The 23,909-nt window shown below is 37.5% G+C and overlaps 10 protein-coding genes across 10 annotated transcripts; 6 read left to right on the forward strand and 4 right to left on the reverse strand.

Annotated features, from left to right (window-relative positions):
- Positions 1 to 10: 10 nt before the first annotated feature.
- On the reverse strand, positions 11 to 1,375 carry KLLA0_D09108g (uncharacterized protein; the record flags this gene model as incomplete). The annotated part of the gene is made up of 1 exon (XM_453468.1): positions 11 to 1,375. One exon carries the CDS (start codon positions 1,373 to 1,375, stop codon positions 11 to 13), a length of 1,365 nt encoding a protein of 454 aa, XP_453468.1.
- Positions 1,376 to 1,776: 401 nt separating this feature from the next.
- On the forward strand, positions 1,777 to 2,700 carry ATG14 (Atg14p; the record flags this gene model as incomplete). The annotated part of the gene is made up of 1 exon (XM_453469.1): positions 1,777 to 2,700. The coding sequence occupies one exon, from the start codon at positions 1,777 to 1,779 to the stop codon at positions 2,698 to 2,700; it is 924 nt and encodes a 307-aa protein (XP_453469.1).
- Positions 2,701 to 3,091: 391 nt separating this feature from the next.
- VMA2 (H(+)-transporting V1 sector ATPase subunit B) lies at positions 3,092 to 4,645 on the forward strand (the record flags this gene model as incomplete). Its single annotated transcript, XM_453470.1, has 1 exon — positions 3,092 to 4,645. One exon carries the CDS (start codon positions 3,092 to 3,094, stop codon positions 4,643 to 4,645), a length of 1,554 nt encoding a protein of 517 aa, XP_453470.1.
- A 250-nt stretch (positions 4,646 to 4,895) lies between these two features.
- Positions 4,896 to 6,461, reverse strand: MDM36 (Mdm36p; the record flags this gene model as incomplete). Its single annotated transcript, XM_453471.1, has 1 exon — positions 4,896 to 6,461. One exon carries the CDS (start codon positions 6,459 to 6,461, stop codon positions 4,896 to 4,898), a length of 1,566 nt encoding a protein of 521 aa, XP_453471.1.
- A 1,710-nt stretch (positions 6,462 to 8,171) lies between these two features.
- CDC34 (SCF E2 ubiquitin-protein ligase catalytic subunit CDC34) lies at positions 8,172 to 9,050 on the forward strand (the record flags this gene model as incomplete). Its single annotated transcript, XM_453472.1, has 1 exon — positions 8,172 to 9,050. The coding sequence occupies one exon, from the start codon at positions 8,172 to 8,174 to the stop codon at positions 9,048 to 9,050; it is 879 nt and encodes a 292-aa protein (XP_453472.1).
- Positions 9,051 to 10,164: 1,114 nt separating this feature from the next.
- On the reverse strand, positions 10,165 to 10,575 carry KLLA0_D09218g (uncharacterized protein; the record flags this gene model as incomplete). Its single annotated transcript, XM_453473.1, has 1 exon — positions 10,165 to 10,575. The coding sequence occupies one exon, from the start codon at positions 10,573 to 10,575 to the stop codon at positions 10,165 to 10,167; it is 411 nt and encodes a 136-aa protein (XP_453473.1).
- A 649-nt stretch (positions 10,576 to 11,224) lies between these two features.
- On the reverse strand, positions 11,225 to 13,471 carry KLLA0_D09240g (CBM21 domain-containing protein; the record flags this gene model as incomplete). Its single annotated transcript, XM_453474.1, has 1 exon — positions 11,225 to 13,471. The coding sequence occupies one exon, from the start codon at positions 13,469 to 13,471 to the stop codon at positions 11,225 to 11,227; it is 2,247 nt and encodes a 748-aa protein (XP_453474.1).
- Positions 13,472 to 15,649: 2,178 nt separating this feature from the next.
- MCM5 (MCM DNA helicase complex subunit MCM5) lies at positions 15,650 to 17,890 on the forward strand (the record flags this gene model as incomplete). The annotated part of the gene is made up of 1 exon (XM_453475.1): positions 15,650 to 17,890. One exon carries the CDS (start codon positions 15,650 to 15,652, stop codon positions 17,888 to 17,890), a length of 2,241 nt encoding a protein of 746 aa, XP_453475.1.
- A 342-nt stretch (positions 17,891 to 18,232) lies between these two features.
- Positions 18,233 to 18,565, forward strand: SMD2 (mRNA splicing protein SMD2; the record flags this gene model as incomplete). The annotated part of the gene is made up of 1 exon (XM_453476.1): positions 18,233 to 18,565. The coding sequence occupies one exon, from the start codon at positions 18,233 to 18,235 to the stop codon at positions 18,563 to 18,565; it is 333 nt and encodes a 110-aa protein (XP_453476.1).
- Positions 18,566 to 19,228: 663 nt separating this feature from the next.
- CDC25 (Ras family guanine nucleotide exchange factor CDC25) lies at positions 19,229 to 23,842 on the forward strand (the record flags this gene model as incomplete). The annotated part of the gene is made up of 1 exon (XM_453477.1): positions 19,229 to 23,842. One exon carries the CDS (start codon positions 19,229 to 19,231, stop codon positions 23,840 to 23,842), a length of 4,614 nt encoding a protein of 1,537 aa, XP_453477.1.
- Positions 23,843 to 23,909: the final 67 nt, after the last annotated feature.

Below are 23,909 nucleotides of genomic sequence, written 5' to 3' on the forward strand. Positions count from 1 at the left end.
AGTCAAAATTCTATAGAAGCCTCCCTAGCGTGCTCTTCTTTGTACGCTTCTTACAAATGGCAGTATCCCTTTCAATAATCTCACGTAATAGCATGGCGAATGCAACGTCAACATTGTCATCAGTCATCGAATCCAAACCTACAAACCCACAATTCCATTGAAGAGCCAAATCTTTCCCCCACTGCAACAACACTGGGGATGCTAAATCGTGACGCATATGTGTACCAATAATAATGATCGGAGGTGGGGAATCAGGAGCATCAGGAGCCAAATTGATGTCTTTCAATGTCGTTATTAGTTTTTTTCTTTGGTTCTCCTTTGTGTGTACTTCGCTCTTCCACATTTGTTTCAAATTCTGCATTAAACTGTAAATATCTGTTTCTGCAGAATCTTTCGTAAGCTTTTGATAGTTCCTGTATTCTTTCCATGCATCGAGGAAACAGTTTCTAATTGTAGTTAGCAGACTGAATCCACCATCATCGAACTCTGACCAGGAGTTTTTTCTATTATTTGACGCATTACTTGAAGCAGAATGTAAGGGTGAAATATCATGCGAGTCGGCATTAGCATCAGTGTAAGAAGGCAATGCGTCGATTTTGTTTAGTTCTGGTACTAGACTGTACACAAGAAAATAACCATCCACACGTCCGTTTAATTCTGCTGCTCCTGATGCAACAAGGATTGGTTGCGTGGAGACGGGCTTACGCGGTTCATCTGCCAATCCTCTCAATCTTGGTTTACCCAAATTGGAGAATAGAGAAAGCTCCAAGAATGGCACGACCATATCTGGATTAAATCCTGGTGTATCTATAATATCAATTGAAATGTCAGTGTATGATGGAGGTATGTAACCAAGTCGTCTGAAGGCTTCAAGATTGTATCTTTTCTGGAATTCATCTATCGAAAGTGAATTTTTGCAGTGTTGGTCCGATGCTATATTCCCATTAGAGTTTGTCATTAAATTTACATTCTTTTCATTTATCTCATCGTGAGAATCCAAGTATTTGTATACGTGATTATCTCGTTTCAGATCCGCATCGTCTTTAATATTGTGATCTCGAGCATACTTATACTCTTGCATTATAATATTGAATATGAAAGGTGATAGCAAAAGACGTGAGGTCAACTCTGGTGATTCAATCAATGGTGCAGTAATTTCACCACGAGTCCTATTTTTGAGACGAGCATGGCATTTCCGGTCCATCAAGAATCGTGCAAGAGGACTCGAAGGTTTGAACGTGAATAACCAGTTCGTTTGTTTTCTTGTTGGGTAATGAACTTCATGTACCAAATTAACGGTTAATCTTGAGGCGAAAGATGTTTTGCCAGTAGATGAGCCACCTAAAATGACCACTCTTATAGGTCTTTCAGTCATTCTGATGTTAAAGTTGGATAAGTGCACAAATGTGTCAAACTCTGGATGGTTCTTTTGAGTAACGATTAGGAAAACTTGCTAGAATAGCTATCAATTGCAATAAAATGAAAATCACTCGATGATGGGAAGATTACAAACCTCCAAGACCATTCAAAAGCTGAGAGTTTTGTGGTTCAGCAAACAGCAGTTTTAATTAATTAAAGCCCTGCTAATTTCCTTCGCAGTATAGTCAACTTGTTTAGATAATGATTCATTTTTCACCAAAACTGTAAATAACCAAAATTTAGAGCCATAACAGTGAACCTGACATAATGATGAGGAACGGGCTAGGGTAAGAAATTCAGGATATAGCTATTGAACTTCTTAGAAGTGAAACCCAGCTAGGTGGGAAGTAAATAGTAATGATACATTGTGGGATCTGTGGCAGTCCTAAGATCCCAAATGTCGAATTTTTATGTGCTCATTGTATTAATGGATCCCCATCAATACTTTTAAGGGACAAACTAAAGCTATTGTTGCTCCGCCAAGAAGTTGAACAGCTTAAACATGATGTCGGAGAACAGCTAGAAGCTGGATTTGCCGGTAATGGTCAGTTTGGCAAGCAGTTGCAGAAACTAGATGTGTACAACGAGAAACGCAGATTGATCAAACTGCGACAACGGGTACAATTAGTCAAAAATAAGATAGACGTGAAACGGAACCGGTACCAGGAACTTGAACGGTACTTGAAAGATGAGGATCATTTCGATAAAGACAAAAAAGTGTTTGACGTTGAAGAAATAGTGAATGATGAGGCGTTGACTATGAGTAAGCTCTCTCAAGTCTTGCAAAGAAAGCAAACAGCGTTGTTTAAAGAGCTTTGTCAATGGTTTCGTATCGAAAAATGTGACGAGGATGTTAATAATAATAATAATGTTTCTGCTTATACAATCTGGGGGGTCCCAATGATAAATCTCAAGTATAGCAATGAGATGGACCGTGACAAGCAAGTGATTTCTATGAGGTACATCCACCAATTCATCAACTTTTCCTTCAACATTTGGCTGTTCGAAGGAATATCTGACGTTTCCATTGAAAACGAACAAAACGTAATCCAGAACTACTCACAGTTAATATATGACACTCTAAGATTACTACAGGTCAGAAAACTTGTGTCTGAATCCGTCTCCATAAGAGATATATTGATAAGGTACGATCTAGATGGAATGATATACTATCTCTCCAAAAGCAAATATCTTTCCTCACTCGACGACGCATCGAACTCATACCCACCAACTTTACAGAACATAAAGCAGCTTGTAGCATCCATGATACCCTCTATATAGTCCTCCCATACATAGAGCCTACTGATACTGAGGTAATGTCCTAACGTGTGTGTAGCTCATGATAGGATTCTCAGTTACCCTACCTTCCAGATACGTGGTACTTTCTACGAGAAATCAATAATTCACAATTTACAACCTGACGAAAAGAGAACATAGATATCCTGGCCCCTTTCTCACTAGAAAATAGATAGGAAGAAGGTTAAAAGTACGGCTATCGTGCAGTGGGGTCATCACATAGGTCAATCACTCTAGCAAGGGACTATTTGGGTTTTGAAATACACGAGAAGGCCTTTATCGCTTCGAAAACACAGATACCGCAGGTACAATAAATAGGCTAGAAGTCACATACCGTGAATCTAAATTATAGAGAAATATTTTAAAACACAGACCAATGTCTACACTTACTGATAAGCAGCTGTTCGACTTGAACAAGAAGGCCGTTACTGAGGGGTTTAAGATCAAGCCACGGTTGAACTATAATACTGTTGGTGGTGTCAACGGTCCATTGGTTATTTTGGAAAAAGTGAAATTCCCACGTTATAATGAAATTGTGAATTTGACACTACCAGATGGCTCAGTTAGACAAGGTCAAGTCTTGGAAGTTAGAGGTGATCGTGCCATTGTTCAAGTGTTCGAAGGTACCTCTGGTATCGATGTCAAGAAGACCACTGTGGAGTTCACGGGTGAAAATTTGAGAATCCCAGTTTCTGAAGATGCTTTGGGTAGAATCTTTGATGGTTCAGGTAGACCTATCGATAACGGTCCAAAAGTGTTTGCTGAAGATTACTTGGATATCAATGGTTCTGCTATTAACCCATACGCTCGTATTTATCCAGAGGAAATGATTTCCACTGGTATTTCTGCGATCGATACCATGAACTCCATTGCCCGTGGTCAAAAGATTCCAATTTTCTCTGCATCTGGTTTACCGCATAACGAAATTGCTGCCCAAATTTGTAGACAAGCAGGCTTGGTTAGACCAACTAAGGATGTTCATGATGGTCATGAAGAAAATTTCAGTATTGTTTTTGCAGCTATGGGTGTTAATTTAGAAACCGCTAGATTCTTTAAACAAGATTTCGAAGAAAATGGTTCCTTGGAAAGAACATCTCTTTTCTTAAATTTGGCAAACGATCCAACCATTGAAAGAATTATTACTCCTAGATTGGCTTTGACTACTGCTGAATATTTGGCATACCAGACCGAAAGACACGTTTTGACCATTTTGACTGATATGTCCTCTTATGCTGATGCTTTGAGAGAAGTCTCTGCTGCTAGAGAAGAAGTCCCAGGTAGACGTGGTTACCCAGGTTACATGTACACAGATTTGTCCACCATCTATGAAAGAGCTGGTAGAGTGGAGGGTCGTAACGGTTCCATTACCCAAATTCCTATTTTGACAATGCCTAACGATGATATTACACATCCAATTCCAGATTTGACTGGTTATATTACAGAAGGTCAAATTTCTGTCGATCGTCAACTAGATAATAAGGGTATTTATCCACCAATCAACGTTTTGCCTTCCCTATCGAGATTAATGAAGTCTGCTATCGGTGAAGGTATGACAAGAAAGGACCACGGTGATGTTTCTAACCAATTGTACGCTAAATATGCCATTGGTAGGGATGCTGCTGCCATGAAAGCTGTGGTCGGTGAGGAAGCTTTATCCATTGAAGATAAGCTATCTTTGGAATTTTTGGAAAAATTCGAAAAGACCTTTATTGCTCAAGGTGCCTATGAAGACAGAACTGTATTCGAATCTTTGGACCAAGCTTGGTCCCTTTTGAGAATATATCCAAAGGAAATGTTGAACAGAATTTCTCCAAAGATTTTGGACGAATTCTATGACAGAGCAAGAGATGAAGACGAAGACGAAGACGACGATGATGAAGAAGCCGTTTCCGCTGACAAGAAACCAAAGGAATCGCAGTCGTTGATTTGATTTAGGTTATTCCGGGAGTAACTAAACTAAATAAAAATTAATATCAAAGTACATTAAATAATAGTTCAAAACATGATTTGTTTTACAAAACACGAACAGTATTATCAATCGCCAAAATTAAACTATTTGTAACGATATTCAGAATTATATTAATGTATGAATTTAATGGTACTTAATTGTGTGAACGTATAAAGATAGAATATTTTTAGAGATGTTTAAACTCATGAAGAAATTAAACAATATGCAATGGTTAGTTTTTTGAGCCTATACCGTACAGGTTGTTAAGAATGTTGGATCCAAATCCGGGGACTTTTGCAGAAATTGTTGCAGCATTCGCATTGTTTGGAGTCTGTGACATCAATTTCAGCATATCTTGACGAATCAGCTGCTGACTCATTTCTAATTTTGACAAAGGTGACGGATTTAACGGGCTGCTCGAAGCATATGGGAATTCTTGCTGACGATGGGCCAGACTTTCCAAAACTTTACTGGAACCACTTGTTGTTGGTGTTTTAATACCAATGTGATTAGAAAGAATAGACGAGTTCATGGTAGTGGAGTTATCCAACGACATAGAAGAAGAACAGTTTGGGGAGCTAAATGGAGAAAAAGTGGGTGGTGTAGTGCTTCCAAGTTCCCTGACGCTTTCTAGATCATTAGCTAACTTCTTAGCATTGTTGAATGCTTGCAGTAAATGAGGTAGTTCTTTAGTCAATGAAGTTTTTTCCATCATCAACGAAATGTCAGAAGTACCAGACATATTTGACAATCTCCGTGACCGTCCTTGAGAAAAATGTAATTTGTCTGAGGATGGGACAAGATCGTCCAAATCATCACCAGGTTCTTCCGCTGATTCGCTTTGTGTCTTGCCTTCTTCCTCTTCATCGATTAATGAATTATCAATAAATGAGTTAATTCCTGATAATTCTTGTAAGTCATGCTGGTCAGATTCTTGCTGTGCCTTGGCGTAATAGTGTTCAGAGTTCGTTAACAGTGTTGAATTTTCTTCTAATAACCAAGTGAAATTGAACGCTTGGTACATGCCTTCCACGTCCATGAAGATCGCCAGACATTCTTCAAACTCTGATTGATCATCAACTGTCTCAGCGTCCCGTAGCTGTTGTAAAAGTACTTTGATGAAAGATTTATATGAAGATATCGTCTCTTTTAGGGATTCCAAATTTGCCTTGGTCATTTTATCCATATTGGTATTGTTGATTAATTCCAATTCGTAATCTATGAGAAGGAGCTTGGATCTCATGAAAAATGCTGCAACTTTTCTCTTCAATTTCCTTAGCTGGTGACCACATAGAAACCAAATCTCCAATAACAGAGTCATTGCATCCGACAGGAGTACAGTAACATCGTTTGTTTCAGTCGCCTGTTTTATGAAAACCATAACCGACCTTGAATCAAGCGACAATTGTTCCAATGCTACGGATAATTTATCACATTTTGATATTGTCTTCAAGGCTATATCTCTATCGAAATCTTCTCCCTGTGATTTATTCCCGGAACTAGCCAATTCACTCGTACCGATAATATCTTGCAATCCAAACCTTAGCATCACGGTTTGTTCCAACGTCTTTAAATCCCATGACTTAGCCAACAGGAAGCTCAACTTGACAAGATCTGTATAAATAGATAGTGATTCTTTACACTTTTCCACGGTTCTTTCATGCAGTTCATCGTTTATAATTTGAGTACGGTCCGATGTGTTTTGAACGCGCGCATCCTCGATCAACTCCGTAATAACTTTCGCATCAATGGTATCCTTATTTTTGAACTGCGAGAGTATCGGATCCTTATAACTCATGATATCGCAATGGATGGGTTCAAAATTTGTTATTAGTTGCTTTAAGATGGATATTTCAAATTGCTATATCCAGCTAGAGAAAACTTGAACCCCACAAACAATAAAACGTTCTCAATGACACAGTTTCGCACAGTAAGCTGATACCAGGTATTTTCACAATTTGAAGAACCTGATTTGATAAGTTGGCCAACGCAGAGAAAGAAAAATAACGGCAGATTTCTTATACCAAGCCCTGTATTTATCTTCATCACTATAGGCATTTGTCCTATATTTTATACTGGATCTGAAATAGTAAATAGACAGAAAAACAAGAAATAATCTTCTGATTTAAAGGAAAATAAGTCAAAGAAAGTACTTTGGACGAAAACAAATTTCGGCACACAAAGAAAAGCGCGCAGACGAGAAAACATATAGCATCGAGTTGCAACTCCAACACGCCGTCGCGAGATACAAATCTTATAACGTTCCGAATGTGAGGACGGCAGGATCTCAGCAAAACATCCACCTTGAGGTGAATATGTAAGGGAATTAGGCCTGTTGAGCTATGGTGAAGTGCTGTATAGTTCAAAATGGTACGATTCAGACTTGATGAGCGTTATTGCCCTATGGCTCAGTTCGGAAAACCTTACGAGAATGAGAAAAGAAGGAGATGGTGATTGGTGTTCACGTGACCTAAGGTCACGTGAACTTTTCCACTGTTCCTATCGGTGAAAGCGGCGAGTCTAACGTTTGCTGACGCCGAGCAGAATATACTACTGCCCGATGAAGAACTAGTCTAGAGTATAAATAAGAATCTTGAACGTAACAACTGACTACCAGAGTTCTCCGATTCACATTTAATCCTAGTGTTCAGCTTATCAGTTAAAATGCACGCTCTCACAACGATGCGGTAGAAGTGATATTTTGCCGGATGCATTAGATACATTCGAAAAAATTGATGTAATTGGCCCCCGCATTCCCCATCAATTGGAAAATAAACATTCATGCGTAAATGTTGATGCCTTAAATACTGTTACTTTCATCCATGGATTATTAACGCATACCTGGTTGTGCAAATCAACATGAATAATGCCTGGGGACGAAAAGCTTACAAGACGGTAAAAAATATAGAGACATATAGCTATAGTATAAATATCGATTAAACCCCCAACCTGAACAATAGAACGGTATCTTCCAAGAGTACACAACCCAACGGTTTTTGCTTATTTTGTCTTGGGACGGTTTTTCTTGACTTTTCGGCATTCAGCTTGGTTCTTTTTTGTAAACCAGTTTCAGAAGAAATTTAAAAGGTCAAAACACAGACAACTATTAATTTTAATTACAAATTATTGTATTTGCATTTAAATGAGAGTATCAATAAACAGGTGATAAGGAGAGGTTGCATAGACTTTTGGGCGGGTATACTTGTACAAACGCAAAAACTCACACTACTCAGTTGGTATATTGTATTGTCCTATCTTTTGTTTGGCTTTACGTTTCATTACTTTTTTCTTTCTCTTCCTAACGTTTTTGTTAAGTTCTAGCAACATATTATTGTCAAATTTACTCGGAGATATCTTATCACTGAGGAACACCAAGCAACAGTTACTTCTAATCGTCAGCCCTAATAACTGAACTTTCTTGGTCTGGATATATCAGTTTTGGAAAAAGGGGGAAGTTTCAATCAGCACACAGAACATCTTTTTACCATAGAAATACTCTTTCTAAAGTATGAGCGGCAAGAATACTGCAGCTTCTTTGTTATTACGACAATACAGGGAACTCACTGATCCGAAGAAGGCTATTCCTAGTTTCCATATTGCATTAGAAGATGATTCAAACATATTCTTGTGGAACATCGGTGTAATGGTCTTAAATGAGGAATCCATCTACCACGGAGGTTATTTCAAGGCTCAAATGAAATTCCCGGACGATTTCCCATTTTCTCCTCCAACTTTTAGATTTACTCCAGCAATTTACCACCCGAACGTTTACCGTGATGGTAGGTTGTGTATTTCTATCTTACACCAATCGGGGAACCCCACCTCGGATGAGCCCGATGAAGAAACTTGGTCTCCAGTACAGACTGTGGAATCAGTGTTGATTTCTATTGTCTCCTTGTTAGAAGATCCAAATATTTCCTCTCCAGCTAACGTCGACGCTGCTGTTGACTACAAGAAGAATCCGGATCAGTACAAACAAAAGGTAAAACTCGAAGTGGAAAGATCAAAACAGGATATCCCGCAAGGGTTCGTGATGCCAGAATCAACAAAGGCGTATGTTTCCCAAAGAAAGGCAAATGAAGGTATTGACACCATCAAAGAAACCGTTGCCGATAATTTCTGGTACGACAGTGACGAAGGTGATGAAGATGTGGATATCTATGCATACGAGGATTCAGAAGATGAAGAGGATAATGACGATGTTTTCAGCAAAGATTCTTCAAACTTGAATTTCAGCAAAAAAGCTAACAAAAACGATATCGACTCAGATGAAGATGAAGATCTGGTGCCTGAAGAAGCAGAAGATTCTCTAGATGAAAGCGTAATGGATAGAAGAAGTAAATTAATGGAAGAAAGCGAGGAGTTAGAAGATGCAGAAATGAAATGATATGAATCCCTTACAACTTTTTTATTCCCTCAGAAGCAGTGCTTCTCAGCGTATCACATTCATTCACATTTCTTTCCTCACTACTGTCTTGTCTTTCTACTTCAATATACAATTATAAACACACGTTGAAGTTTGGTTACTACTGTAGTGATATACTATTTTGACCTCCAGTATAAATTCATGAACCTGTAACAACTTCAACGTCTTTATTGATTTTGTTTGGAGCATTCGCACCTCTAAATGATGATTGTCATAACCAAACATAAAACTGGAAACTGTCCTTTTTCAATTCACCATAACGCTGAATCTACATTTCAGCCCCTCAGATATTATATTGGAAAGTGAACAACTAACGATGCATCAAGTAACTAATAACTTAATAACACTTTTCGATGACAGTAACCCTAGCCGGTGCTGTGTGCAATATCTATGGAATGTTTTTTCTGGTTTTGGACCTCCATCAGGATATGAGATATAAGGGGGTTGTAAGAAAGACAAAGGAGGAAATGCCTGAAAGATTTTCAAATGGTATGAATTCGAACTTTAGAAAGTTCCTTGGAAATGAGTTCTAATTATGTGAATTGTCTTGACAACTATGCATCCTTCATTTCTTTTCTTTCCCGTTTAATCATGCATCAATCTCGTAAACTTGTTCGGACTGATGATAAATCACTAAACAACACATTTCAATCTAACATCTTTACAAGATCACTATAATAATTTCGAATTTTCTTCAACATAGAAAATATACATAAAGCTCTTTCAAACTTCTTTCATTAGCTACAACCGTCAATTATATCATTAAGAACTTACCTCTGGTGACTTTCCTATTGATTCAGTTATCATATATATATATATATTTATTGATAGGCCCACGATCAAAACAAAATATATACATCATGGTATACCGTCATGTTTATCCCTGACAGAAAATATACCGCTTTTGTAATGTTATTCTTACCCCTTGGTATTAGTCCACAGCTCAGGGTTCACGTTGAATTTTATATTTCACACGTATTTTGCAATATCTTGCTTGTTCCCCTTTAAAAACTGCCTGAGTAAGAACTTGTAAAGTCACAGCACCTTATCCAAAATTTGTAAAAAAGGGCTTCTATCAACGACGAATGTTCTTATCTGGCATACTCCCCCTAATCCCTTTTATTTCGGATTCCAATTCTCTGAATTCATTCCTGTATTGTTCCACTTGTTGTTGTAATTTGTCGTTCAGCTCAAGCTGTTTATGTAAATGGTATTTTAAGTGCCCAAATTCTTTCAAAGACTTCTTTAAATTAGCCACTTCGATATTCAACTCCTTTATATTCAACTCTTTGGCTTTGAGTTGAATCATCATGTTTTTTCTTGATAAATAGTCATGTTTCATCAGATCAATTAATTGCTGTAATATTTGGTCCCAGTTTAGTAGTTCATTGTCATTTTGAAAGACTTCGGAATCAATAGAGCCATCATTTGTCTCCAGTCTGATCAAATTGGTTAACTCCTGTAGTAGTTCTAAAGTCCTTGTCATACTTTGCGTGGAGTTATATGTTGTAAAGGGGATTGTGCAATCGTTAATTCTATATGTGTTAGCTATTATAGATAGAAGAGTTTATAAAGTGTCACAAAAATTTTAATGTGTCTGTTTCATAGGTGTGGCATAAAATATATGTAGCACTTGATGAAAAGCGGAACAAAGTGGAAACTGACTAGACCAGAGAACTGAGGCTAGCCAAAGCGATGAATATGGGATTGACCTTTCAACCCGATCTAATCAAATATGAAGTAAAATGTATCAAAAAATTAGGGAAATTAGAGAGGACAATAAAGAATTGAAGTGAACAGAAAATTTATAGGAAAAACAAAAGTCTCCTCTCCGGCAACTTGTATACCCAAAAAGGAATTGAATTCAAATGTATTAAATGTGTAAATGGTGGTTCATTTCAACCAGATAATGGAAACCTAGGATAGGATTATCGAAAAAAAGACCTGAAAAAAAGTGAGCGACATGCAAAGAAAACGTTGACAGAAAGAAATCTGTCGAATTGTAAAATATCAGCAAAGGAATTTAATCATCAGAATGATATTTGAAGATAAAAAGTAAAAACCAAAATTGGTGCAAAAATGTATTATTAAAAAAGTAAAACTGATGAACAGAAGGCTCACTTTTATTCAAATGTTCAGCATTTCGAACTTTTCATAGTGTCTAGCTTTGGTGAATCTCTCTTCGAAGGAATGCAATTCTCAGATGGTAAATTTGAGTTTAGAAAAGCTGGACTACCAGTGGAATTAGTAGTCGAATTAGTATCTGAAGTTGGAACTGTTTCAGTTGTCATCGATCTATTAGATTTATCACTCGATGATGCAGCAGCGGAGTTCGGATCATAGAAACAGTAGGATTTGATTAACTCGTCGTACTTTGGATCTTTTTGATTCAACGGAGTCGTAGTATAATTTGGAGAAACGTTCTTCAATGGTGAAGAGTTGAAAAAATCAGTGTCTTCAGAGAATCTTCTACCCAACTTCGGTGGAACTAATTTCGTATGATCTACTGATGATGGTACCGGAGATAGAGAAGCAAATTTATAATTACCGTCAGTCGTAAAGTTATCTGAACTCAAAGATCTCTTCATAATGGATGATGACTTCAGCAGCCGGTGGCGATTTGATTTCTTCTTTGATTTTTGCTTCAAATTGGTTATAGCGTCTAATGACACTTGATAGTTTTCGTAATTGTTGTTATCGTAATATGTTTCTCCGTTAACATCGTACCTACAACAAAGTTGAATGGTTAAAGGAGAAATCAACGAGTTAAACAAAATCAAGTTCTTCACCTTTAGAAAATAAACAAAAGATGATAAATTGATTAGAAATTGAAATTCGTCAACGGTGTCAGTGATTGTACGCTTAAAATTGGCAGTAACATAGTGAATATCTTTCCATCCATTGAAGGAGAACTTGATTTCAATGAACTTTTCAAAACTCAAATTATTCACATAAATTAATCCAGTTAGTTTACCTTGTGATAATTGTAATGAGTTACATTCGTGAAGCTTGATATTATTACCTTGCAAATATTTTGATAGGTCCTGATTAATGTCCAGCGACGTTGGATAGAATTTTTTAATGTTGGTACCTTTGAGGATCCAAGATTTGATTTGTATTGGATCCTTTGTAGGTGAAGTGTTAAAATTGAAGTTAAAACCATTTTGGTGATTAATGTTTTCTTTATTGAAACTGTTGGAGTTGTTGTTAAAGTCATAATCAGTCATCGTATCATTGCTACCATTCATCCTAAATTTGAAACTGTTATGAGAAAAAGTATTTGAGTTAGAACTTGAACTAGGTACTGAATTCGAATTTGAATTATTATTAGAAGAAAACTTCGAATTGTTCGATGGCATGTAGTGATAATTATTGTTTAGTTGATCATTCAAGTAATCTACATCGAAATCTGAATCCGAATCGTCCAAATCATTATCCGAATCAGACAACGAGAATTTTGGAATTGATTTCGATAGGGGTAAGTTCATCTTTGAGAGTTGAGTTCCAAACCAAAAAGAGTCAGAAGGATCCAAGTTGCTAACTAAGTTTGATGCGTACGAAGTAGAAGCAGACGAAGCTCTGGAGTTTGGTGACTCATGATCTAGTGGAGATACTTGAGGAGATGTTTCATTTGAAATCGTAACAGGTTCTCTGGAAGAGTCGAACCTTTTCACTTTAGTTAGTTCAGAAGCAAATCTTACCGATTTACTTGAAGAAATAGACGATTGACTCGAAGCAGAAGAAAGTTTCAACGAGGATTTCAACTTTCTCATGATAGGTGGATGCGAAGTTTGTCTGTACAGTTTACCAGTAATAGCAGAACTGGCAGTGGAAGCTACTGGCGCATTGTTAACAGAAAGTGCTGACTTAATCGCCAGTTTTTGACTATGGTCCATTTCTATATCAGTCTCTGATCCACCATCACTTGTATCCGAACTTGAATTTTCACTACTCGAACTTGCAGTCTGCGTACTGCTGAGTAGATCGTATACGCTTAAATTACTGATACATTTTGTAATATCGTCACCATTATCGTCATTGCTATCATTAGTGTTACTGTTATTTTTGTCGTCATCGTTGTTGTCATTATTGTTACTGTTGCTATTGTTACTAAAACTGTCAATACTATGGCCGGCGTTGGAGCAACCATGTGTGATACCGAAACCGGATCTGGGTGTCTCTGGGTAAGGAACCGTCTTGTTAGAGTTCGAAACTCTACGGTGACGGTTATCCAAGGTGATTGTTTCCACCGAATCGTTCTCCTGGTGAAAGAACCCAGAGCCAAAACCCATAGGCCCTGGAGAAGCTGAAGACGATGTAGGTGAAGACAACCAATCACTCACGTTGCTGTGCAACGTGAGTGTAGAATGCGATGAGTCCATATATGCTATTTGAAGAGGAAAGAAGAAAGAGATGCTTTCAGCAAAGGATAATTGAAATAATAATCAAAACAATGGGGGAGAGGGACTGGGGAAAAAGGGAAGGAAAAATTAATCAGAAAAAAGGGAATCAAGAAGAGGAAAAAAACAAAGAAAAACCTCACCTGTAAATCTTAACTCTCTATAATCTTTGGGAAACAAACCTTTAGCGACTTCTATAAAGAACTAACTATTGATAATCTTTTGTTAAACAAACTGAAACAGACTACAGTTGATAAATCTAAATTCCAATAATTTTTTTTTTTAATCATGGTTATGTATATATATATTATCATATAAAAACCAATCTCCCAGTATTGTTACAAAAAAGCCTTACAGAAGGGAAATCCCCCCATATATAATAGAAAATATGATTTTTCTCTTTTACTTTTTCATTAGAAGGGTGGGTTGCTGCGACGGTTTCTGAGTGGCAGAACAAACGCATTTGGTGTTCGATAAATTTGATTTTCCCCAGCCAAAAAACGAGGTCAGAAATGCATGCAGGGAACTATGATACGGAAATAAGAGGGGAACCGAATTAGAGGAATATAGGAAAATAAAGTTAGGAAATCAAGAAAATGAAAGGAGGGCAGTAGTCATTCAAGCGTCTATGCGGTTTGTCTGAAACATAGAGTAATAGTGACTGGACATGCGATCAGTTTGACGTCGTAGCAACTGGTGATATGTGCCGTGGAGGCACCCCCATGGTAAAACTGTTGGGAATATTCACAAGTACAAACAAACATACATACTTACTTACCATAAACTCTCACAGAGGAACCCGGAAATACGACTGGAGATGCAGCTGGAATGGGGGTTTTTCTTTGAGAGCTAGTTCTAGCCATGGCAATGACTGAATGCTCGATACTGACGTTTCAGTGCTGGATTCATCTTACTGGAATGGCTAATAATAAAGCATGGGGTGGCAAGAGCGAGGGATATCTACATGTAAGGCGTGTATGAGCGCGATTACTTTCTAGACGTGCGCCTATTTTTTTTCTTGTTTTTCTTTTTTTCTAATTTGCTTTTTCCCCATAGTGTAGTTAACATTAAATCGTATGATATTCTGCAGGCTGTTCGCACAAGCTCAACACGGGGTTAATAAGGGCGCTAAGCCGGGTGAGTCTAGTGCTGAATCAGATCAGGAACACACTGGGAGAGAGAGAGGGAGCTGATGATGCGCGGACAAATGAATAACAGACTTGAAATTTTTTACCTAATGCTCAATCAATGATTTCCTAATCCCAAAATCAAAGAAAAATTTTCTGACTAGAATGCTTCCATAATTTTTCAATGATTTTGGCGGCTTGAATTGTGATGAATGCATTCAACATTTTTTGCAGTGCGGTTGAAAGCACAGGCAAAGTGATTCGTCTGTAGTAATTCTAAGAACATTCTTGTGACATTTACTCTCCACCTTTATATTGTTGTAACAGCTGTTGGTCTGGTGACCGATCATGAGGTTTTTCCTAGCCGTTTCACTCAGTTCAAGTCGTAGAAAAATTTAGTCGGGATTCAGTCTCCTCTTGCCCCTCTTCACCAATATGGCTGAATACCGGATTTTTTGCATCTTTCATTTTTGACCGATTAAAGAACGGCTTGAAAAATCAGTACGCTTGATTTTGCTAGATAGCTAAGTTATCCTGGCTTGGCCTTTTGCCGCTTTTGGTAAGGTGGCAGGAATTTTTCATTACATTTCAGCGGTTATTCTGTGTAGCGAAGTTTCTCCGATTTCTAAGATCAGAACAAACCACGAAAGCAATGCACCCTTATTGACTTTCCTTATTCGGTGCAGTTGGTTGTTCGAGCAACGCGTCGTCACCTAAATTGAATCCCTCAAGGCAAAAAGAAAACCGCATTTTAACCTTCCGGGTCACGTGTTGAGAAGTGTTGTTTCATATTTATTTTTCTTTCGGTTCGATCAATTACTTTTCCGTATTAGGTTAAGCGAAGATCAAGCTTTTTTTTTTTTTGATTTGGAATTTTATTCTGTTTTGAATATCCGGATTCAATCGCGACTTAAATTACAACAAACATCATACATCTTAAAGAGTATCCGTATTACATGTCTGTGTTTCTAAGTAAACTGCTGAGATAGGTATTATACAATTTCAAGGGCAACAAGTCAATTGAAGACAGGCCATGTCGTTTGATAAACCAGAGATCCATACCACTAGAGTGTTGGCAGGTGAAGAACTGTCTTCCAATGAAAATTCAGAGATTATCAAATCTTTTAAGAGTTTCATACTGGAATTCAGACTAGATTCCAACTTCGTTTACAGAGAACAACTGAGAAATAACCTGTTGGTTCATAAATACTTCCTTGACGTGAATACGGAGCATCTTATTGGATATAATGAAGATCTATACAAAAAATTACAGGATGAACCGATAGATATTATCCCGTTGTTCGAACAAGCAATAACTCAAGTGGCAAAGAGAATTGTTTTGTTATCGCAAGATTCTGATATTGATCCAGAGACAGCGTTGTCGAACTTCCCACTATGTCAGCTCATTTTAAATTCCAGTTCTATGGAAATTCCATTAAGAAGTTTGGATTCGGATCACGTTTCTAAGATCGTCAGAATTACAGGGATCATCATCTCATCCAGTGTCTTGACATCAAGAGCCACTCAGTTATCGCTAATGTGTAGAAGCTGTAAACATATGACAACTTTGAAGTTGAACAATTTCCAGAATTTGAATAACAATAACGTCCAGTTACCTCGTGAGTGTCTTGCAGATCGTTCCAACGAAACAGATGAAACAGCAGCTTCTTGTGGCCCTGACCCATATTTAATCGTACACGAATCGTCACAGTTTATTGACCAACAGTTTTTGAAACTACAAGAATTACCGGAATCCGTGCCAATTGGTGAATTGCCTAGAAATTTACTAATGACATGTGATAGATATTTGACCAACCAAGTTGTTCCAGGAACAAGAGTTACCATTATTGGTATTTATTCCATCTACCAATCCAAGAATAAGAGTATTAATAGTTCTGGAAATAAAGCTGTGGCGATCAGAAACCCTTACGTGAAAGTTATCGGGATCAAACACCTATCAAATAATCCGTTAAACAATTCTCTATCTATGTTTTCGGAAAGTGAAGAACAAGAATTTTTGGAGCTTTCCCAACGACCAGATCTATATGAACTTTTCGCCAACTCAATTGCTCCCAGTATCTATGGTAACACTGATATCAAGAAAGCCATCGTTTGTCTCCTTATGGGCGGATCGAAGAAATTGTTACCAGATGGTATGAGACTAAGAGGTGATATCAACGTGCTACTGCTTGGTGATCCTGGTACTGCAAAATCCCAACTGTTGAAATTTGTGGAAAAAGTTTCTCCGATTTCGGTATATACATCTGGTAAAGGTTCTTCTGCAGCTGGTTTGACGGCAAGTGTCCAAAGAGATCCAACTACACGGGAATTTTACCTAGAAGGAGGTGCAATGGTGCTTGCTGATGGTGGTGTTGTCTGTATTGACGAATTTGACAAGATGAGAGACGAGGACCGTGTTGCCATCCATGAAGCCATGGAACAACAAACTATTTCCATTGCTAAAGCCGGTATCACTACCGTTTTGAATTCTAGAACTAGTGTCTTAGCTGCAGCAAACCCTGTTTACGGTAGATATGATGATTTGAAATCACCGGGTGAAAACATTGATTTCCAAACTACCATCTTGTCCAGATTCGATATGATCTTCATTGTTAAAGATGATCACAATGAAGCTAGAGATATCCAAATTGCGAACCACGTCATGAACATTCACACAGGAAGAACTCAACAAAACGATCCAAATGATAATTCCAACTCCAACAACGAAATTCCAATAGAAACTATGAAGAGATATGTTAGTTACTGTAGGTTAAAATGTGCCCCCAGGTTATCTCCTGAAGCAGCCACAAAATTATCTTCTCATTTCATCACTATTAGAAAACAATTACAAGAGTCCGAAAGACATTCCAATGAGAGGTCTTCCATTCCAATCACAGTTCGTCAATTAGAAGCCATAATTCGTATCACAGAATCTTTAGCTAAATTAGAACTGAATCCAGTAGCGACCGAAAAACATGTTGATGAAGCCATTAGATTATTCCAAGCTTCTACGATGGATGCTGCCTCTCAGGATCCTATCAACTCCCAGGAAAATGATACAACAATGCTCTCACAAATTAGAAGAATCGAATCTGAATTGAAAAGAAGGTTGCCAATAGGATGGTCTACAAGTTACAAAACTTTGCAAAGGGAATTCGTTGTGAACAAGAAACTTCCCCAATATGCGCTAGATAAGGCGTTATACCTGTTAGAAAGACATGATTCTATTCAACTAAGACATCAAGGTCAGAATATTTATAGAAGTGGAGTATGAAGTTGCAAATGAAATTCAGGAACCCCTCCTTGAACATTGTCTATAACTCATATGTACCACTGTGTATAAGGAATTTCAGCGACTATGTGTTGATATTTATATAGTGTAAGATTACCCGGATAATGATAATGATAATTGGATAATCCGAAAGAAAACAACTGGATGGTATATTGGGTTTGATGCACAGGATGAGATGATGAGATGACCAAAGAAGGAACCTCTCATATCATATGGCAATCAGGACAAGTTATCACAAACTTACGAGATTGCAAATATCATAAGCCAAGGACTTATCTTCAGGATTTGTCTGTTACATATACTAGAAAATTGACCTAAAACACGATGGCCGATACATATATTCCAAAGACAGACCTTTCAAGGTCTGAACTATCTAGAGACGAGCTAACACAACTAGAAGAATTCGAAATGAAATATGGACCCATGTCTCTAATCAGGGAATCAATGCTACAGAGGACACCTGTTATAATATCACTAAGGAACAATCATAAACTCATAGCTCGTGTGAAATCTTTTGACAAGCACTGTAACATGGTTCTGGAAAACGTTAAAGAAATATGGACAGAGAATGTAAATGGTAAGAAGGTTAACAGAGAGCGATTCGTAGCGAAACTCTTTCTTAGAGGGGACTCAGTGATTATAGTGGTAAAGACATGAACCTGTTTTTATCATCCCATCAACATCCTTTCTGAAGTCACGTGTACTGATATGTTCGCTGCCACTGAAAGCATCAAGTAAAAGGGTTATAGAGCTAATAATCTGATCAAATATCAGGACAAAGATGCATTAATCTTCTGTGAAGCCTTTACCGCATTGAACCAATGTAACTTTCTGATCTGTGCCCGGATTCTCCCTAGTTTTTATATGTCGAATTCCAAACGGCGCATACTCAAAATACGTAATTCAAGCTCAAAAGAACCGTTTAATCCTCTATAGAACTAGATATCAATACATAATACGGCTCAAACCATACAACCCAATACATCCCTTATTTTACAGCTAAGGGGTTGCCTTACCAAATTCAGTATACTGCTAATCACTATTTTTGCCGTTTTAACGTAACGAATACTCAGTTTGGATATTTCACGAATGATATTTCTTCATATTTTTTTTTTTTTTTTTTATTTTTCACTTTCATGAACTCTTTTAAAAAACTAGTCAAATCGCTCTTTTATATCACAGGGATAAGTCAAAGCGCAAAACCTAACTGAAATACATCAAAACAATCACAGGACAACGTTAGGTACTATTGTCAAAGAGTTATATATTAAAAAGAGGCGTGTGAAGTGTGCTTTTATTCTATAGCTTTCACAACTGACAATGGAAAGGCCACAGGACGAGGGAATGAATCCTCCAAAAGCTGGATTGTCTACAATTATAAAACCTTTGGACATAGTGATAGCGCAGTATGACTTTAATCCGCTAAGGAAATCTCAATTACGGTTTTTTGCCGGTGATATTATCTACGTTATATCGAAGAGTGACTCAGGTTGGTGGGACGGTATTTTATATTATAATAAGAGCTTGGTTTTGAGGGGCTGGTTCCCCAGAAGTTATACTAAATCAATAAAGGATACCAGTTCAAGTCGGAAGATATTTCCTCTGAATTACCATGGCAGCAATGCTTTTAATAATAGGCCTAGTAGCCATGGGTCACGGAGGAACAGTTTGAGGATAGGCAGCCCATCTGGGAATATGAATATTCGTTCTACGTCTGGGTCAAGAAGGGGATCTTTGGTGAGTACCGGGAACTTTAGAAGGAAAAGTCTTGGTACGACTACTTTCCACGATAATCATGATAATGCAATAAATAGTGGGCAAACGCTACTGTCGACGTCTCCTTCAAATTCTGCAAGTAGTGTCAATAATTCTAGCCCGTCATCGCATTTGAAACAGGATTACCAATTCGATATGAATCGCAGATCCTTCTCTCACTCAAGGAGCAAACCAAATGCAACCTCCAAATCAAGAAGTGCATCAACTAGCAGTTCTCGAAACTCTTACTGTCGTTCATCTGAATCTTTATCCAAAGCGCGGTCTCATTCAGAATCCCGTAACTCAGATCATTCATACAGTAAACATTCTGTATCGTCAATACGGTCCCCACATACTCTTCATGAGTCAGAAATCAACATTCTTTCTACTAAAGAAGTTGAAATGCTCTTAAATAACATGTCAAGACAAGAGGTTGTGCCGGTATGGACCCCGGTTTTGACTACAAGCAATAATTTATTATACTTCAATAAAGAAATGAACATTTATTGTACATCTTTACCTATATCAAGGACACCTGAACTAAGCTTAAAATCTGTTTTCCCGCCTAATGAAAACCTGGTCGACTTACAAGCAAGAAGCCTAGAATCAGACTTTTTGCCTAATACTCAAGTGATGGATCTGGAATCTGTCATTTCTTCTCAGCACCGTAACTTACATGATGCGAGTCCCATTAATCCAATGGTTGTCATCAGTGGAAACTCTTCTCAAAAGCAACCAAATACACCATCTGGTCCAAAACCAGACCTAAGTCAACCCTGTCCATCTCCAGGTCGATCACCCAGTATGCATTCAAATCCTACGCAATCCAATGAAAAAAATGAAGAAGCAGGTCCGAAAAACTCACAGCCACTTGCTCCTAAACCATTACCGCAATCGAATAGTAGAATGTTTTATTCATTAAGTTCTGACATGAAAACGTGGACGGAGTTAAAAAACTCCACTATCTATTATTTGAAAGCTTCACATAACCATTTCTTCAAACAAAACCAACCATCATTTTATCAGAACTTTTCGAAAGCGTCAACTTACATCTTTTACCATCAGTTGGCCTGTAACTTAGCGAGAAAAGAACTTATCAAAAGGAATGTTGTAAAGGATATTAGGAAAATTTTGAGAAAGTTGATTAAGGTCGTCTTCAGAATCAACGTAAATGCTTCAGTATATTTCAATTCTAGTAGCAAAATCGTTATGAACTCCTCCGACATCAAGAAATTCAATGGAGACATGCTGACTTCGAACCGCGATACTTTGAATAATGGCACAAGAACTTCTGAAGCCTTTGTCTTACCTAACAATATTGAGTTTCCTGATTTAAGAAATGTTAGTACTAGTACCACAACTTCTTTTAATCCTAACGCAAGCTTAGATAGCTCACATCAAGGAACTATGACGTCAGAAACTATTCAGATCAGCCCAGATTCCCCAAGAGCGTCAATTCCAACTAATACAACTCAAACATCGAATATGCTCATCGACGAGGAGACAGGTATTGTTTTGAATTCTCTCTTTAATGTGATACACACTGACTTCACAAATATTTTCAAACTTGTCAACAACCTTCACAACATTATCATTGATTCTGTTTCACCGGATGATGCATTAGTTCAGATATACCCAAGATTTATAAGAAACTCCTTTGAGGGTATAGTGTGGACCAAATCAGATCCTTCATTTGCTTCCAAATCTGAAGATTCGAGTGATATTTCCAACAAATCGGACCAGGGGAATGCGAGCTCCTCATTTTTTCCAGAGTCTCTTTCGAGTCTTATGTTTTCAGGAAGGCAGTACAGTAGTTCAAGTTCTAGAACTGTCAACTCCAATTTAGAAAAGCAAAACTCTTCGGGATCAATAGGAAAAATACACAACAAATTACGTGCACGGTCAAAAGGTTCTAAACCTGCCAGGTACCCCTTAAATCATACGACTTTAAATCTTCTTAGGGACAAGCTATCCCTGATCAGCAATATCTACAAGACGGACAATTCAGCGATTTTAAGTTCAGTTGACGGCGGAAAATTAGTCGAACTCAGTATGGGAACATATAATGGTTTGAAAGAATCCGCTGCTTTTCTCAATATAATTGATAAGTTGGACCTACAATTTTTCTTTAACTTGAAACGTTGCCATTCTAATGAAAACCTCGAAAAAGAATTTCACGAGTTCAGTGAATCATCCATGACTAACGCAGTTCCTATTCTCCTAGAATATTATGATCTAAAGCAGGCGTTGCATGACATTACAATTCGTTATGTCATGGACACTCAAAATCTTTCACTCAGAGATCCATTTGTCTTCTGCTCAATGCGAGGAGAGCTTTCTCAGTTCTCAAAAGGTAGTCATGCAGAATTGTTTCAATTAGTACAAGAGGAAAAGAAGAGTAATAGTTTGTATGAACATCTTGTATCTCAGGATGTAGAAATCAACGGCATGTCATTTTTGGATACCCAAGAAGTACTTCATGAAGCAGCTACGAGATATTACAACATTGCGACTTTAATATCCGTGATTATCGAGCAGTTGATTGTAGAAAGAGAAAATGTGATAAATTATGCAGCAAGAATGATGAACAATGACTTTATGGATGTTCTACTCAAAGATGAACAATACGAATATGATGAAAATCTTTCTTCTTCTGTAACCATCTCACAGACCATGAGTGATGACCAAGAAACGCAACAAAGTTCCAAGGCGTCGATGTTTTTGTCTTCGACCTTGGACTCGAAATCACCAACGTTTTTGCAGCATTCTTTCGTAGATGAACTACCTTGGTTTCTCGATTCGGAGCATGAAACTGAGCTTATTTATTCCCCTAACGGTCATATCAAAGGTGGAACTAGACTGGCTCTTATTGAACATCTCACTAATCACAAATCGATCGATGCGTTCTTTAATATTGTCATTCTAACAACTTTTAGAAGTATGTTTAGCACAGCTGAATTTTTGAGGTACTTATTCAAGCGTTTTGATCTTTCCCCTCCTGAAGGTTTAAGTTATGAAGAGTATAATGTATGGGTCGATAGAAAACAGAAACCAATCCGAATTCGGGTTATCAATATTATAAAAGCATGGCTCACTGATTATTGGAATGATTGCTATTATGAAGACTCACAGGATAGCTTGGATGAGCTGAATACTGTAGTAAACATGGCAATTTTGGATGAAATTTCTGGTGCAGCTGAATTGAGGCCTCTCGTTGAACGAAAAATCGCTGTAAATGAATTAAAGCTAAAACGCAAGGATTATGAGCCGAAACCTAGTCCTACTCCTCCACCAGCTTTGAAAAATGGATTATCAAAGACATCAGCTACTTTTAGGCTGAGAAAGCATAAACTGACAGATTTTGATCCTATTACGTTTGCACAACAATTGACTTTGGAAGAACATATTTTATACTCTGCTATCGACCAATTTGAATGTTTGGACCGTATTTGGGGTAAAAAAGTATGCGATTTCGGTGGTTCAGCTAATATTTCAAACTTTATCACGTCATCGAATCATCTTACAGATTTCGTTTCCTACACCATAGTCAAAGAGACTGACCTCAAAAAAAGAGCCCAAATTCTACAATTTTTCATCCAGGTTTCTGAACAATGTTATAACCTCAAAAATTTCTCATCAATGACAGCAATTGTTTCTGCATTATACTCATCTCCTATCTTCAGGTTGAAAAAGACTTTCGACCGTTTACCTAAGCATATTTTGAATTCTTTGGATAAGCTCAATACTTTGATGGATTCGACCAGAAACTTTTTCAGATACCGTGACCTTTTGAAGACTGTGCATGATGTTCCATGTGTTCCATTCTTTGGTGTTTATTTATCAGATCTTACTTTTACAGCAAGCGGTAACCCTGATAACCTTAACAATAACCCTAATCTTTTCAACTTTTCAAAGAGACTGAAGATTGTAATGATATTAAACGAAATCATGTCCTTCCAAAAAATCACTTATAAACTCAAACATTCTGAAGAGGTTAAGTTGTTTTTAGAGGCAGAAATGGAAAATATACTATCCATCGAAAAGCAATATGAATTGAGTTTAAAAATCGAACCCCGGGTAGATGTATCATCCTCTTTTAACAGTGCGGAATACAACACCCCTACCGATTTATCCAAAGCTGGTAGTAAAAAATTGCGATTTGGAAGACTAAGAAAGTGACAATTTCATTATTTCATATGCCGTTACTGAATGCTAAGTATTTAGTGTTTTATGTATTTTTATATTA

Source organism: Kluyveromyces lactis (genome assembly GCF_000002515.2).
Source record: "Kluyveromyces lactis strain NRRL Y-1140 chromosome D complete sequence".
NCBI lineage: Eukaryota > Fungi > Ascomycota > Saccharomycetes > Saccharomycetales > Saccharomycetaceae > Kluyveromyces > Kluyveromyces lactis.